Here is a 14,802-nt window from a genome sequence, read left to right on the forward strand (position 1 = left end):
ACCGAAACCCTCCATTTCCTCCCACAGCCTGTCAATCCATCAGTCTTGCTTTCTCTGCGCAGTTAAGGGTGACCCGTGTCTGAGCCTTTCAGGATCGGGTCCACATCCGGGTCACAGAGACACTCGAGAGCCACGCGGCCTCAGCTGTAATTAACAAGGCTTCGACGTGCACAACATGTCAGGGGTTGGTTGAAATCACTGCGCTATCTGCATCTCCTAAACGCCTCGGTCACAAACCATATCTCACAACCACAACCACTATTTTTAGAGTTTAAATGAGGATCATAATACGCACAGTCCTAACGCACAACCTCAATCATAACTCTCTTTGGCAAAAACAAAGAGACACCATAATTAAAAAGGCATCTAAATCAAATAAAAATGTTTTTAAAAATATGCCCATGGACACTTCATAAATAAAATCGTGCTTTGTATATTATATATCCTGTGAAGCTTTACTATTTTTGGCTTTATTAATTCTGCTATAATGATAACAAATATTCCTTGGTGTTGCTCAATTACTATGATTAATAACTCATAAAAAAATGTGTAGTAATTACAAACCAATACATAAAATCCTTTTTTTTTTTTCTAAATTTCACAAAGCAGATATTTTAACTTCTCAAATCAATATTATTCATTCGATTGTAATTCTATTTTCTACCTAAATAAATAAACTTACAAAATTCCTGTTAATATGGCCTGTTCATATTTACATATTTGCCATATAGCAAATAATATTACGTCAGGTCAACAACCCAAATCAATCATGTACATAAAAATACATTGTATATTTATGCTCATTTCAAACGGATTAATTTTAACCATAAATAATTAAATAATATTTACGCTGATCAAAATCCTAAATAATCACAATCTTCGTATTAATAAATGCTGATTAGTAAAATGCTATTTTTAAAAAAAAGTTTTCATTGACATCCCGCCGCAGAACATTTTTGTTTTTGTAAGCGTGCTTTCAGTGAAGCCGAACTTTGCTTTTCAAAATAAAAGCTCCACCGCTGCTCACGTCAAAATAAAAGCTTAAAAGTATTGCTGACGGATAGCGATTTAGTCCAAATTCAAGGTGTAGAAATCAGAAAAGAAGTATTGTCATTTACCTGCTGTAGTGGGAAGCACTACCTGGGAAATATTCATTTTCGTTTATTTAACAATGCAACTGTTTTACATTACATGGCTACTACTGTCAGTGTTATTATCATTATTATTATTATATTGTAATTTGTCCGGCTTCCTAAAACACCAGCGTGAATTATATGTACACAGAGACAGTATAACACAAATAAAAAGAGAGTCGAGCACCCTTTAAAGTCAATTCAACTTTCCCTAGTTAAGGACATTGCTTGGAGCTCATCATTTTGATCCTTCCAATTAAATTCAATAAAATACTTAAAATTTTCTTGCCTCTTTTTTTCCCGAATATCGCAATAAACGTTGTACCGTGGACTTCACGTTGCGATATTATTGTAAATATTATAATCTAAATGACGTTCAGAATGACACGAAGTGAAATAAATCGTGTTCTTCTACGTGTTATCTTAAGGGTTTTTGCATTGTTTTAAATGTAGTTTTAATATAGCATTATACTACTATGTATATATATATATATATATATTTTTTTTTTTTTTTTTTTTTTTTATTTAAAGAAGAAACCAATAGCATGTATAGTTCACATTTGAGGCTCAAATGCTGTAATATGTGGCATGTGGTTGCTTCGATCAATGACATGAAGATCATTCAGTGATGACGGTAATTAATAAATCGCATATAGCAACTTCAAGGGAATGATCGACAATAACCGGCAGCCCGATCGTGCACGATAAAAGCGATCACAAGCTGCATGCAGGTGAGAAGAAGCGAACAGGAAAGGTTTACTCACACGAGGAAGTGATAGAGGAAACACCTCAGGCCGGCGGGTCTCTCTAGGAAGTTGTACACATCGCCCTGCATGCTAGTCTTGGCGTGGTAAGGGCTGTGCGGGAAGCGGCCGGCGGAGGGAAGCGGGACGGTGGAGACGGAGAGGGGCTGGCGGCGCTCGCTGTGCGCCGGTGGCTCCTTTGTGTGGCCACCTGGAGCGACGGGTCCTCTTGATCCATTATTCACCACGGGCTCCAGTTCCAGTGAAACAGGAGAGTGCTCGGCGGCGAGAGAAGCGCCTGGCGCTGCTGCCTCCTCCAGGCTGTGCAGGAAGTCGTGGCCGTTGTGACCGCAGTGCTTCAGACTGATGCTGTTGCTGGAGGTGGACCACCCGAAGGTACGGCCACGGGACAGCAGAGGGGTCGGCCGGCCCAGCCTGTCGCCCATGCTGGAGATGCGTTTCGGTGGGGAGAACCGCTCCGAAGCGATTAATCGGACACCCGAACCTGTGAAGGAAGAACTCGTTTGGGGTGATATGGTTTCAAGAGTGTTACAAGCTGTTAGTGCATAGATAAGGTGACTTCGAAAATCACGTTTAGATACTCTTCATAAAAGTTAGACCCCTCGTTCAAACACTCCCCTACTTCTCTGTGTTACACAATGAAAGAAGGCGGAGCTATTGTCGCTGAGGGCGCCATGTTCTGGAGACGCCGTGTATCGTTGTGAAAGTGAAGCTACTTTATTTGCTCTTCTAACGCAACTAGAGGTCAGTGGTTGTATTTGTATTTTCCACACTTCCAGAAGAGTTCGGCGCAAATGTTAAGAGTGTGTTCAGTGCATTTACGACTGATTCCTGAACCCGACAGAACAGACTCCATCTCTTCAAGGACAGTCTCTCAAAGAATCTGCTACTTGTTATTCAAACGCAAGTTTTGAGCAGTGAAGAGCAGTCGTTTCTCAGATCAACAAATGTTATGTGTCATGTTTACGAAGAGAGTGTTTACGCCCCCGCTGGATGCAACAAATGGCTCGTTTGAAAGGGCTTTTATTAAATCATATAAACACGTCGCGCGACACCAAACACATAAAATAATGTTCTTTTTAACAACGTCGCACGACCCCTTTAAAAGACGCTCGCCTGAAAATGAAACCTCGCTGGGAATGTACCTGAGATGTGGATGAGTTTTGTTTTTTCATCAGATTTGGAGAAATGTAGCATTACGTCATTTGCTCATCAATGGATGCGAATGGGTGCCGTCAGAATGAGAGTCTAAACAGCTGGAAAAAAACACCACAGTAATCCATACAACTCTAGTCCTTAAGTTAAAGACTTGTGAAAAGCTGCATTTTTGTCAGAAACAAATCCATCAAGATGTCCATAATCCATAATAACTTCTAACTCCAGTGAAAAAGTCCATTTCCTGTTGTCCCTCCCATCACATTTTGCCAATAAATTTGTTAAGTGCTGTTTTTTCTTGTAAACAATGTTTAATCTGTGCAGATTTCTCACCTGATCCAGATGAGAAGGTTTTTTAACTGCTAAAAGCAATATATATCAATCAATCATTTCAATCATTTTTATTTATATAGCGCTTTTAACAACACAGGTTGCATCAAAGCACTGTGGAATTTATATATATATATAGACTATATAGGGAATATGTAGGCTATATTTTAGCAGTAGCAATGGTCTGAAGTTAAAAAAAACGTTTAAATGAAGGATTTGTTTCGTACAAAAACACAGATTTTCACTTCTCAAGTGTGAATAAATTACTTGTGGATTATTGTGATGTTTTTATTAGCTGTTTTGACTTTTATTCTGACGGCACCCATTCACATCCATTAGTGAGCAAACACTCTCAGAAAAAAAAGGTACAAAAGCTTTCAATGGGGTAAAAAGGTACATGTTTGCACCCATTTTGGTACCTTTATAGAACTTAAAGTCTACATATTAGAGCCTATAAAATGTACCTTTTTAAAAATTACGGCCCATTTCTCCAAAACCGATGAAAGACAAACTCATCTACGTCTTGCATCACCTGAGCACGAGTGCATTGGGCGAACTGTTCCTTTAATTGCTCAGACAGGTTTTCACCTTTTAAAGTCTTGGTGATCTTGAGTAATCGGTGGCGCTCGATCGATCACCAGTCGTCGGAAAGCACGCACTAACTCACGAGGTGTCATGACGTGCTCCAAGTCCGAGGGGTTTAAATAAAGAGCAGCTCGCAGCTCAGACGATCTCAGGCAGGTTAAAATTGCATGAGAATGCACTGAAGATCACCAGACACATCCATAACCCTCCTCTGACACGCACCGTGAGATCATGGTTAAAAGCACTGACCAGTGCTTCATAAAATTAATAAATGTTCTTCGATGCTTCTTTGGTTCTTGCATCTTATATTGTGTTCTTGTGCAGGTTGATAAAATGCAACATCAAAGGCATTTGTAAAGTAACAAAAAAACTTAATGCTGTTCAAACGCAATGCTCCTGGAATCCTGGGGGGAAAAAACATATTATATATATAATTGTTTTCGACATTGAGAAAAAGAAAAGTCAGCATTTTAGAATAATTTCTAAAGGAGCGTGCGACAACGAAGATGCAAAAAATTCAGCTTTGATCACAGAAATAAATTACATTTTAAAATGTAATGATATTTCAGTTTCCACCATATATATATATAATGATATATATATATATATATATATATATATATATATATAATTTTTTCTCAAATGCACTGTATTTTTCGCCTCTTGAAAGGGAGCGGTGACACTGAGCACGTGCTTGATTGCGATTTCAGACAGGTCAGACTTCCGCTTCAAGAGAAATCAGAAGATCGCCAGTCCGTCACGAGATGACCGGCGGACGGACGCACAAAGCCACTGGAAAAAAAAGCTTTGTTGAGCGGAGACGGATCGAAACAGGACCCTCTGTCGGTCACAGGAGCGAGGCAGCGACGCAGATATAGTTTCAGACCACTTTAAGCTGCAGATCACGGTGTCAAGAGATAGAAAGCACTCCCAGCCGGAGCGCGTGCACAGGATTTAGTGGACAGAGAGATGTGTGCACGAAGCACGAAAGCAGCAAATGAATGAAAGCAGTCGCTTTTCAAGTTATCCAACTGGAATTACAAATATATATATAAATATATTGCATGTATTTTTTTTTAAATTTATCATTTAAATAATTTCAGACCATTATCATAGTTGCACTGCGGTTGTTTACAGTAATATTAGTTAACGCTTTCTGCTGCCTATATTCTCCTTGATCATTTTAGAAATATACAATTGTTCATTTTTGATGTTAAATATGGCTTAATGTAAAAAAAAAAGTGCTAAAAGTGATCAAATGCAAATGTAGCTATTGTTATTAACCATGCATTTATATGCATAAAAAAAGGTTTTTTAAAATAATGTTTTATGTTCAATTTAAAATCACTGTTTAAATTTATAAATTGTATCTATAGCCACAATATGCATATTTAGCTAGCTATATGCATCTTTATAGACGTCAAAAATCCCTTTCTAATTCCTACACGAGTCGAATAACTCACTTTTTTATTTCTCTTCGATGTTCAACCTCACTTCGCAAAGCAAAGGGAACGAGATTTTTCAATCGACGACACCTCTCCGGCAGGGCTGCGCGTCAGTCCTTCATCCTCCTCATCCTCGTCCGAGGCGAACGCGTTGAAGAGATGCGTCCGAGCTGTCCGCGACGCCGTGAATGAAACGCACGTGCAGAGACGCGCGAGATGCTGAGGGCGTCGTCGCGTCGGTCGAGGCGGGCTCACGGGGGGGACGCTTTTGAAATATTTCATAAACCACAACAAATTAACACGCTTTCGTCCCTGACATATTTAAAGAGGATTACGCTTTATTCTCTATGGGGGAAAATACGGTTTTTAATAATAATAATAATAATAATAATAATAATTATTATTATTATTATTATTATTATTATTATTATTATTATAACAACAAAAATAAATATATTTAATAAAATACGTATAGGTATTCACATATTTTAAATATATAATTATGTAATTGTAACAGCCGTTACTTATAACGTATCGCGAACGCGCCAATCAGTTTAAAAAAGTAGCGCTAAACAAAAATCAGTTAAAAACATTCTCCTCAAAACGCATCTCAAGGCTTTCCGTTGAATTTGCTCGTTTTCCATCCAGCTGCTCGCCGCGTCCGACGCACGTTTACATGTTTCACCCTCGAAAAGTTACATTTTACGTTGTTTCGAGCGAAAAGCTGCGCGTTTACGCGCTCCCGCTCGCCTCTCGCGTTTTTGACTTCGCTTTATCTGCGTCCTTCCGGGCCGCCGTAGGCACGCCGCGGATTTTTCCATCATGGCTGCGTCCGTCAGTCGCCCTGCGGTGTCCTCCTTGCGCAAAATAAACTGTAACGTTAATGGAATATACAACTTAGTTTCTTTCAGCAGGAGGATTTCACTGTCCTCTGTGTTTTCAGCGAGCGCCGTGACCACAACTAGAGGTACAAATCGTGTTATTTGTTATTTAATTTTTGCGGTATTACGGAGAGCCCCAAAATTAGTACTACTACTATTTTTATGATATAAAAAATATGTTATTACATTACTAATACGAAATGACATTTTAATTAACAGAAATAGCGTATTGTTGCCATGTTTTTTGGACGTGCACCATATCACTACTATGTTTTATTAGCGTTATTATTATTTAATACAGCTGTATATGACTATAATGATCGTTTAATACCAAGCGTACGATGAAGCGTGGTATACCTTCATTGTAGCATCAAAATAATGCTCATCTGTCTTGTTGTATTTAACTAAATGGCGTACTATTACCACAGGGTGAATGAGAATATAAAGTGCACTCATCAAATCTGATTACAGATGCTGCAAGAAGAGGTGTTTGGGCTCAACGGAAGGCGAAGAGACAGGTTATTATTACACTTTAGCTCATTGTAATCACAATGCAGTTGGTTTGTGTACTTATATTATCTTTACGAATCAGGTAAATTATATTATACGTTATAAAACACGTTTAATTGCATCGCACAGGCCGGGGAGCCCAGGGCCGAGCGGATGACTGTGGATCAGGATTGGACCGCGGTTTATCCCACTGCATCCTCATTCAAGCCGTCCGCTGTTCCTCTGCCGGTGCGGATGGGATATCCCGTGAAGAGAGGCGTACCGCTTCCCAAGAAGGGCAACCTGGAGCTGATAAAGGTGATGAAGTCTTTTAAACTGCATCTGTTTGACAAAAAGCGAAAACGAACTCAAAAAAAGAAATGCAACGTATAGTATTTATAGATGTGTACGTGTTTCTGAATGGTGTCGATAAACTAGAAAAATAGAAAAAAGGAAAGAGATGCATGTTATTTGGTTAGGGCGTAAAATGTTGGAAGAAAATGCATTTAAAAACCTTTAAAATCAACTAGAAAATTACTATACGTAAAATACAGTGAAGTCAATTAAGGCCTAAAAAGGTCTTAAATCGCAGCGTAAAGTCTTAAATTCATAAAGTCATGGAGTTCAAGTTGTATGCACTGCATAAATATTCATTAAAACGTCCTTAAATCAAGACGCATTTGACTGAACATACGAAAATACTTTTTTCGCTCAACAAGAACAATCGTCTTTCAGTAAGTTATGAAAACTTGCTTTGCCTTTTAATTCATTAGATTTTTGTTCATTGTCAGATTTGTTCATGTTTTAATCGTATAATAAACTCGCTTTATTGTGATATTTCCGAGGGGAAAAAAAATGTTTTTGTTTAAGTAAATGTCTTGATTTAAGAATCTTTATACATTTGCACTGGAAGACATGACAAAAACGCTTTTTTTTAGCAGTGTTATCTATATTTATTTCCATATCCCAGCCATTTTTTCTAAAACAAATGAGAAAAATAACTTTTAATCTGCTGGAAGTTGTATCCTCAAGGTTTGAGGTGTTTCTAATACAAGACATTTGCAAAAAAAATTTACATATTTTGTTTCCGTTCAAATGATTCCTTCATTTTTCTTCATTGATCTTAAAAAGTCGTAAGCGTACCTTCATAAAAACCGCAGAAACCCTGTGCATTATAACGTATATGGCAGGTCAGTTTATTGCATGCAGACCTGTCGCGTCTCTTTGAATAGAAATTCTTGTGCGACATATACATAAAAGCTTTATACCCGTATAAAATAACATGCTTTAATGTCTTTCAGATCCCAAACTTTTTACACTTAACCCCGGTTGCTATTAAGAAGCACTGCGAGGCCCTGAAGCGTGAGTTTTTTTATTAATAAAGTTTATTTTTCGGACGCGGCAGCGAGCAAGACTATCATTTAAATGTTTTCCCAGAGTTCTGCACGGAGTGGCCATCTGCCCTGGACTCAGATGAGAAATGCATGAAGCATTTCCCGATCCGGGTCCGGAGTAAAGAATTCGTATCCGCTGGATTGTCGCTGCGAAACCCAGACGCGAGGATAGTCACACTGAAGGTACATACAGCTTCGTTTATTACGATTCGGAGATGCTTTGCATATTCTGCTTCGTTAATTAATTTAGCATACGGTTTCAGTTCAGTTCAAGCTTGTTTGCATAGTGCTTTTTGTGATATTTTTTAAAGATGCAGGACAACCAGCTAGTATTGCATTACAATAGTCCAGTCTAGAGGCTTCAGAAACTCTAACATGTTTCATTACAGTAACATGTTTCATTACAGTAACATGTTTCATTGCATGATTCATTACAGTAACATGATTCATTACAGTAACATGTTTCATTACAGTAACATGTTTCATTACAGTTGCATGTTTCATTACAGTTGCATGTTTCATTACAGTTGCATGTTTCATTGCAAGTTTCATTACAGTAACATGATTCATTCCAGTAACATGTTTCATTCCAGTAACATGTTTCATTGCATGTTTCATTACAGTAACATGTTTCATTACAGTAACATGTTTCATTGCAGTAACATGTTTCATTGCATGTTTCATTACAGTTGCATGTTTCATTACAGTTGCATGTTTCATTACAGTTGCATGTTTCATTGCAAGTTTCATTACAGTAACATGATTCATTCCAGTAACATGTTTCATTCCAGTAACATGTTTCATTCCAGTAACATGTTTCATTGCAAAATTAATAAGTCATTTTGCTTGAAAACACTGACATGATTCATTACAGTACTGAAGATGCATGTTTCATTACAGTAACATGTTTCATTACAGTAACATGTTTCATTGCACGTTTCTACCATTAAAGCTTAGTGGCGACACTGGGTTGTGTTTGTGGCAATCCTGGCAATCCGGAGAGGATTTGAAGAGCAGGGTTGCGTGCGATGATAGTGCATGTTTCATTACAGTAACATGTTTCATTGCATGTTTCATTACAGTAATCGCATTAAAAATGATGTGTTTACATTATGTATGTTGTCATTTATCATGTATTCATTACATGTTAATTTAATCATTACAGTAACATGTTTCATTGCATGTTTCATTGTTAATGTTTAGTCATGTTCATTCATATTTTTATACAGTAACATCACAGATGTGTTAAATATCTGTAAACATGTTTCATTGCATGTTTCATTACAGTAACATGTTTCATTGCATGTTTCATTACAGTAACATGTTTCATTACAGTAACATGTTTCATTGCATGTTTCAGTCCAGTAACATGTTTCATTGCATGTTTCAGTCCAGTAACATGTTTCATTGCATGTTTCAGTCCAGTAACATGTTTCATTACAGTTACTTGTTTCATTGCTGGAAATATTTTTAGATGGAAGCATGCCGTTTTTGTCACGCGGGAGGTGTGATTTTCATAATAACATTACCTAGAGGCAACATGCTTATTGAAAAAAGCAGAAGACCTAGAACAGATCCTCGTGGTGCTCCATGGTGATAAGTTGACTTTTAAGATAAGATGACTCATAAGATGACTTCCCGTTTAAATAAACAAACAAAATGGTAACGATCGGACAGATCCGGAAAATTAATAAGTCATTTTTGCTTGAGAAAACACTGACTGTTGTCGATAAATGGATTTTCTCATCAATGAAACGCTGTTATCTGAAGATGATCTGATGGCCTCATTGATTTCGCAATGCTTTCACTCTTTATTTATAATCTGAAATGTGTGATTTATCATAAATCTCTCACCATCTGCCTGAAAAACCGGGAATCGGCGTCTGACGTTAATCCCGTTGGATTAGGGCTGGATGTGAAGGGGATCAAAGGGCAGATTTACGGAATGAGGGTCGTTTCCCCCCCATCCTTTTTTAACCAAAACAGCCAGAAAACCCCAGATAAACGAAGCGATATTGCATCGTTGCACCATTGTTTTGAGCTTAGTGACGACACTGGGTTGTGTTTGTGGCAATCCTGGCAATCCGGAGAGGGATTTGAAGAGCAGGGTTGCGTACGATGATAGTGCTTTTTGAGGGTTTGCCGTTTGAAAGAATAAGATTTAATAGAAAGTATTGCACAGATGATTGGAGGAACGCCAAGTAAAAATGATTGCTGCAGAAATGCAGAAGATTTGGATTAAGTGACTCGTTGTCCTTTGATGAACTTTCAAGACTGGGATATAAATATACATAAACTAGTGTCAAGTGATTAACCGGGATTAATCGCATTAAAAATGTTTGTGTGTTTACATTATGTATATTGTGTATATTTATCATGTGTATATAAATACACACATGCATGTATATATTTCAGTTATAAAATTTAAAGTATAATTTAATATGTTTTCACTTGGTTTTAGTTTTAAGTTTAGTATTTCATTGTTAATGTTTAGTCAGTGTTGATTTTGTTATTTTTATGACTCTTTATTTTTTCTATTTTATTTTTATAAATAGTTTTAAGCTATCACAGATGTGTTAAATATCTGTAAATGCATACGTTTATATTTATAATTTGTTTATTTACATTTTTGTCATAGTTTTAATAATTTCGTTGTGTCTGTCATTTAAGTTTTTTATGCATGGTATTTTAGTATCAAGATACTATTATAGTTTTATTATAATATGTTTTATTATAAAATGTTATTTTGGATAAAATATATTTGTATATATTTTATAAAACAATTTTATAAATATTAAAGTATTTTTGTATTTTCTAATTTCATAAATATATATATATATATATATATATATATATATATATATATATATATAGAGAGAGAGATTTTTTTTTTTTTTTTTTTAACTGTTTTTGTCATATTTCATTGATGTTACATCAGTTTAAATTGTTTTATTACATCATGATATAATAAACAGGGTTCTTTTTTAACTCTTAAAATGCTCTCCTTCATTAAAAAAGCTAGCTGAAATGTGTTTCTGCCCAGGTGAAGCTCTCCAGCTTGAATCTGGATGTTCATGCCAGAAAGAAGATGATCAGACTCAGTGGAGAGCGGTACTGTAAAGACAACGACACGCTCACCATCACCACAGACAGGTGGGAGATATATAGAAACATTTCCTGTGCAGTTTTTCTCCTCATTTCCCTTGCATTAAAATGATCTTTGTGTGTGTGTGTGATTGTAGCTGCCCGCTGAGACAGCAGAATCATGATTACGCCATGTACCTCCTTACCGTGCTTTACCACGAGTCCTGGGTGAGTCTTTTTTTTTTTTTTTGTCCGATCCTAGCAAAACCATATATCAAAGGAAAGCTTATTTAAATCTCAATTTTGTCCTTTTTGACTGGTTTAATGGCCCAGGGTCACATTTGTGTGCAGTTTCCAAGCTGAAATGAGATGCTTTTTTGGGCTTTTAGCTGTAAATTACATCATTTTGCCAGAAAAAGAGTTCACATTAAATCACATTAAAGTAAAAGTTCTGTGCTTTATAACTTGTGTTTTTGTTGTTTGCTGGTTTTTATCGTAGTGGCTATACTTGTATTGTAAGGTTCGGTGTTAAAGATCATATCTACACGCTCTGGCAGGATCTACATACTACAGGGTGGAAAATTTAGGTCAAAATTTGAACAAAATAAAATCTAAAAAATACATCTTGTAGATGTTACAAGTCTTTAGGCATTAAGTCATCTTTATTTATATAGCTCTTTTAACAATACAGAGCAGCTTTACAGTATCAGATAGGAAAATAGTGTGTATATCATGGTACGGATAGATATAGTATATAGTATAGTTTCTAGTCATATCAGCCTAGAAAACCCCAACTTTTCATTTTACGTCAGTTTTAGTACACGATATAACTACAAAAGAGTCAAGGTTTAAATAGGAAAAATATTGCAAGCGTTTGGTCATTTTTTGAGATTGATGCTAACGGTCTAATTAGGTTCAATTACCTATGCTAAGCTACAGCTAAAAGCGCTACCTTGAGACCCAGAGGTTGGCTAAATGGATTCAAAAACAGTCAAATTAAAAAAAAAATTATGAAATAGCGGTGTGTTTCTTAATAATAATCATCGTTGGTCTTTGTGATTTGTGCATCGGTGCATTGCCTGGATTCTGTCCGATGGAGGTTGACGTGTTCACTCGTGCTCGTGTGTTTGAATCACAGGGCAGTCTCTCTGATGTCTGTCACTGAACACATCAATATTTCATATCTCTATTGTGCCTGAACTCTTATGAAAGTTTCAGTGGGGTCCCGCTGGCAGCGGGGTGGATTTCCATGACAGAGACCCCCTGTGAGACGACATTAAACGATAGGATGAGGGGGGCGTGAATAAAGGTTGGGAATCCACAACGCCACTTTGGGTTTTTACATCCTCTGCCCTAAGATTGAAATTAGTTTGCAAGTAAATCTGGAATGTATTTATTTTAGTGCGAGATTGATTGCATAGAAAATATAAGGTGTGTGTGTGTAGAGAGAGAGAGAGGTATATATTGATATTATATATATCAAAGCCTATGCTAAAATGTAATCCAAGTTGTGCAAATAAATACATTTTTAATCTTAAAATGCATTTTTGTTCAATATACATATTTAGTTTGAAAATATATTAAGAAAAAATGGCAATTAAAATGTATCTTTTGTAAATATATATATATGTGTGTGTGTGTGTGTGTGTGTGTGTGTGTGTGTGTGTGTGTGTGTGTGTGTGTATATATATATATATATATATATATATATATATATATATATATATATATATATATAGATATATATATAGATATATATATATATATATATATATATAGATATATATATATATATATATATATATATATATATATATATATATATATATATATATATATATATATATATATATATATATATATATATATATATATATATATATATATATTTTTTTTTTTTTTTTTTTTTAAATGATGAGGTTTGTTTTTAAATCTTAAATTGGTTTTAAAAAACCATTAAAAAAATTAATTGTCATTTATTTTTCCTTTTTTAATTTAGTTTCAATTCTTTCCTTGAGCTTTATTCACAATGTTTTCCATTAAACCTCCAGCAAACCGTCACTCAATTACTAATTATTCACCGGATTCGATGATTGATCGAGGCTGCTGCTGTCTCGGCCAATCAGCACGCCGAGGGTGGAAACGGCGCCTGAACGGAAGCGTCTGATTGGCCGACAGCGAGATTCCGCTGGAAAAAGCAGTTGGCGGCGCTTCAGAAGATTCTCATTACAGCTCGTTGAAAACGCGTCATCAATAATTCACGTCACATCTGCGCCGAAGAAGCGTCTCCGCTTACCACCGACTTCACGATCAAAGTCGAGAGCGGCCATTTAATTGACAACAGATGTAATGTGACAGTTTCCTTTGTGAATTAAGTGAGACTCCAAAAAGCGATTAGCAACCTTCGAGTATCGCATGATTCACCTCATTAGCACAACAGAGGACGAATCAGCAGATAAAACGCAGATTAAGGACAAGAGCGCTGTAATTTATACACTTGAACTTCTCAAAGTCGGCAAACTGAAGGCTCCCTACGCAGATGATCTCCTTAAAGCATCTTTGAGGAGTGAAGAACGTGGCTTTTAAGGTCAACCTGCAAAAAAAAGATGGATCGGGTGTCAATAAAATGCGACGGATGCTCGAGACGTGTGTTTTTTTCCCATCACGCTCTTGTCGCCGGAGACCGGCTGGCTTCGGTGTTGTGTAACTATGTTCTGAGCTTCTCTGAGAAGCCTGGCCGGGAGCCACGCTCCAGCTTTGTTTGCCATCCTGGTTGGGAAGTGTAACGGTGTCCGCTGGCCTTTCGCTAGCACAATGACTAGCGCTCAGGATGGGGTAAGAGTGACGTCGGATGGGAACGGGAAGGGGGGGAGCGCTCCGCCACAAAGCAGCCGATTGTTCCAGATCACGAGGGTGATTGTATCTCCAAGACCTGATTTAGTTGCCAATAATCCATTCAAACTGTGTTCACATCGACTGGAAGAGGTTTTGGAACAAATGTGGCCTGGAAGCGTTTCCAGAGGTTAAATATCACCCCTCTTTTCCATTTCATTTGGTTTCTAATGCGTCGTGAAGCCAGTGCGGTGGACTTCTGAAATGCAGGGCGATCAAACGGCAGAATAAATAAATGATATATTGGGATATTCGTTGGGAGACTACTTTTTTCCTAATTTATGAAAAATGAATTTGGGTACAAAATAAAATATATATTCATTTAAATGTAAGTAACTAAAACCTACCTATATGTATGCATATTTATATTAGCTGTATATTTAAATGGCAATATAGATGGTTTGTTTCATTTAAACCCTTGTTTCTGATCTTTAAATGCATTTTAGGTTAAACAGTAAATAAATATAGGGAACTACGACTTCATTTTCATCCGAATATATTTATGTAAATGTGTTTTGATATGTTTTAAAGATACAGCTTAAGGAATTGATTTTTCAAATGCTAAAATATATTACAAAACGTCCAAAAAATGCATGGTTCCAATCTTAAAATATAGGAAATACAGTAAACTAACGAATATCAAATATACA

At 36.5% G+C, this 14,802-nt stretch overlaps 2 protein-coding genes across 2 annotated transcripts in view; one reads left to right on the forward strand and one right to left on the reverse strand.

Moving 5' to 3' along the window:
* Positions 1-2,375, reverse strand: part of kcnq1.2 (potassium voltage-gated channel, KQT-like subfamily, member 1.2) — a 131,570-nt gene extending 129,195 nt beyond the window's left edge. Inside the window, 1 exon segment of the mRNA XM_043227517.1 lies at positions 1,898-2,375. Within this exon segment, the coding sequence (XP_043083452.1) occupies positions 1,898-2,322 (425 nt within the window). The 5' untranslated portion in view covers positions 2,323-2,375.
* Positions 2,376-6,199: 3,824 nt separating this feature from the next.
* The window catches only part of mrps35 (mitochondrial ribosomal protein S35), an 11,265-nt gene continuing 2,662 nt past the window's right edge, over positions 6,200-14,802 (forward strand). Inside the window, exons 1-7 of the mRNA XM_043228791.1 lie at positions 6,200-6,379; positions 6,765-6,811; positions 6,933-7,100; positions 8,084-8,144; positions 8,220-8,359; positions 11,220-11,329; positions 11,419-11,488. Coding sequence (XP_043084726.1) covers positions 6,235-6,379; positions 6,765-6,811; positions 6,933-7,100; positions 8,084-8,144; positions 8,220-8,359; positions 11,220-11,329; positions 11,419-11,488 — 741 coding nt within the window. The 5' untranslated portion in view covers positions 6,200-6,234. The remainder of the gene's footprint in view (positions 6,380-6,764; positions 6,812-6,932; positions 7,101-8,083; positions 8,145-8,219; positions 8,360-11,219; positions 11,330-11,418; positions 11,489-14,802) is intronic.

The sequence above is a fragment of the Puntigrus tetrazona genome, chromosome 25 (genome assembly GCF_018831695.1).
Source record: "Puntigrus tetrazona isolate hp1 chromosome 25, ASM1883169v1, whole genome shotgun sequence".
NCBI lineage: Eukaryota > Metazoa > Chordata > Actinopteri > Cypriniformes > Cyprinidae > Puntigrus > Puntigrus tetrazona.